The sequence below is a fragment of the Odontesthes bonariensis genome, chromosome 8 (genome assembly GCF_027942865.1).
Source record: "Odontesthes bonariensis isolate fOdoBon6 chromosome 8, fOdoBon6.hap1, whole genome shotgun sequence".
Lineage (NCBI taxonomy): Eukaryota > Metazoa > Chordata > Actinopteri > Atheriniformes > Atherinopsidae > Odontesthes > Odontesthes bonariensis.
In genome coordinates, this window is record NC_134513.1 from 8,815,733 (window position 1) to 8,818,351 (window position 2,619).

The 2,619-nt window shown below is 39.3% G+C and overlaps 1 protein-coding gene across 1 annotated transcript; it reads left to right on the top strand.

Annotated features, from left to right (window-relative positions):
- Nucleotides 1-89: 89 nt before the first annotated feature.
- Nucleotides 90-2,204, top strand: rhno1 (RAD9-HUS1-RAD1 interacting nuclear orphan 1). Its single transcript, XM_075472487.1, has 3 exons — nucleotides 90-139; nucleotides 295-482; nucleotides 966-2,204. The coding sequence occupies exons 2-3, from the start codon at nucleotides 318-320 to the stop codon at nucleotides 1,695-1,697; spliced, it is 897 nt and encodes a 298-aa protein (XP_075328602.1). The 5' UTR covers nucleotides 90-139; nucleotides 295-317; the 3' UTR covers nucleotides 1,698-2,204.
- Nucleotides 2,205-2,619: the final 415 nt, after the last annotated feature.

Consider the following 2,619-nt stretch of genomic DNA (forward strand, 5'->3'; position numbering starts at 1 on the left):
TTTAAATCAAAAGAAAGGAAAAGAAGAGGAAAACCGGGAAATTAAAACAACAACACGGAAAACATAAAAGTGAAGTTTGGGCTATGCGAAGCTATATATATTTCACGGCAATATCTTAGGCAGATATCCACACAGTATGGTACGTACAGTAATGGACTTGTAGCTAGGAGTGAAAACATTAAAATAATTGCTGTTTGACGTGGATATTTGAACTGTAAAACAGCCTTGGTGTGTTCGATAAAAAAACAGCTTTTTATGCATTTGCATAACTTGTTTCTGTTTTCGTTCCATCAGATGCTCAGGAATGATTTATATTAATGCCCCGCAAAGTTTCAAAGACAGACAAACCTGCCCTGCTATTCCTGGAGCCGCCTGTGTGTGGCGCCAGACTCCATAATGTGCCCGAAGTCCGAGCTGCACTCAATCCCAAAGACTTTTTCTGTGAGACACAAACACATAGCAGCTCAACTCTTAATTCCTGGGTAAGTTATTTTTATCCTAAATATATTTTAAGATGCAGTATTTTGATGCTTAAGTGTTTAACATGTCAATAAATCTGTTTTGCCGTAGAGTCTGCAGTCGAATCTAATCTTCCTTTCCAATAATTTTTCAAAATAATTTTGTTAGGATTCAGCTTCTCACAACATAAAGTGGATACAGGCACCAGAATGGTCTAAAATATGAGTTTTACCTCAATGAATGGGGACATAATACTCAATCTCTATTAAATGTAATGGAAAAAAAACCCCAATTCATCCCAAAGGGAAACTATAGACGTATCCATGAGAGACAGGTGGGCACACCATCTCAGGTGTGGACAATTAAGAAAATTACAGCCATGTGTGCATTTCTTAAAGACCCTTACACTGCAATCGGCAAGATCTGTGGAAGTGCAGAGGGATGCAGTAAAATTGTTGTGATTCTAGTTGCCATTCTTTTTGCTTACTGGGCTTCCAATCTTTCAGGTAAACCCACAATTTGACAGTTCTGCTGCAGCTGGACCTCTGGGGAGGCAGGGGAGGAGAAAATGCCTGTCTGCTACAAGCATCCTTGGTAGTTGCAGTCAGTTGTACAGAAAGAACGGTGTGTGTAAATACCCCTCACTGCCATTTCAGACCGGGTCACGAGAGCAGTCGCATAAACCAAAGAGCACACGCACGAAGAAAGCGGCAGAGTGCACTGTCGTGTCTAATGTCAGAAATCAACCACGGGAGTCGCGCCAAAGCAAAAGGACCGTTTCAAGTGCACAGAGCAGTGCACCAAGTGCACCAAAGAATCAGTTGTCCACAATCAGGAAAAAGAATGTGGAAACTTTTTCAGATGGTGCTGTGTCCGGTGCCAGGTGTTTGGAGCAACCTGAAACACCACCTGCAGAAGTAATCGAGAGTTGCAGGATTCCAGCAGATGGTCCCTCAACACCTGCCTCTGACTATTTTAGCAACACTGAGGTCGGCAATGTAGGCCCACCGCCTGATGTGGACACTCCAAAAATAAGGCAGGAAGGAGGCAGTTGTCCCTACTGGCTACTGGCTCAGCCGCCTACACCACCATGTAATCCACTACCTGACATATTGGTAGCCGATACACCAGAGAGAGATTATGGGGTGAAGGTGACATGGAGGAGGAGAAGGGGTTTGATGTTGATGTTCAAAGAGAGGGGCCACCTTTCTGAGTCAGATGTGTTAATTAATTGTTGATGTAGTCTTTTTTTTTTTTTCTCTTTCCTACTTGTCAGAATACTTGGTGATTAATTTTCTGTTGATTTAGAGTTTCAGCTCTAAACTTCATGATAATAGGTAGGCTGTTCTTATGAAATTTCTCTTGCACACCCCTCACACTTATGACTAATAGGAGCCAGATGAGTGAATAAACCAAACTGCAGTTTATCGGCTGCACTATTAAAAGAGCAATGCATATTCCAGTTATGCTTTACTGTTACAAATGATGTTGTAAATCAGAGACAATCCTTATGATCAAACCCGATCCTGTGCTTAATACAAGCCAGGCTTTTGCCTTTTAAAATCAGATGTATGGAAAAAAAAGTTTGGTCCACTTGGACTGTATTACATATTAAAACATCGACTTATTATATAGGCATATGATTCAATGGTATATATAAAAAAAACATGCAATAAGCTTCTGATAAAGGGTAATGTTTTGATGAATCTGCTTTGTAACTCAAACATCTTGTCAACTGTTTCTAAAAGAGATGTTTAATAAATAAATATTAGTAAAATGAGGAAACACAATTCGTATTTCATTTATATTAACACAACTCAGGCTGTAAGAATAAATACTATATAGTTACTGATGAAACATTTATGTCAAATGCTCTGAGGACTGAGAAAGAGGGGACTACTGTACTAGTAAAAATCAATGGTAATTACAGCCAACCCATGACTTACAATTATATTATGTTGAAACACAGTTATTATAACAGTCGTTTAAAATTAAAAAAAAAAAATCAATAATATATGTACAGTTTTTTTATGACAAAATTAAAAAATTGATTTGCGTATTCGCGCACCTTTCTCGAATGTCCACCAATCAGATTCAACCTAAAGACACGGCAGGCCAATAGCGAACCCCGTTCTTTGTGTGCTTGGTAACTAAGGACAG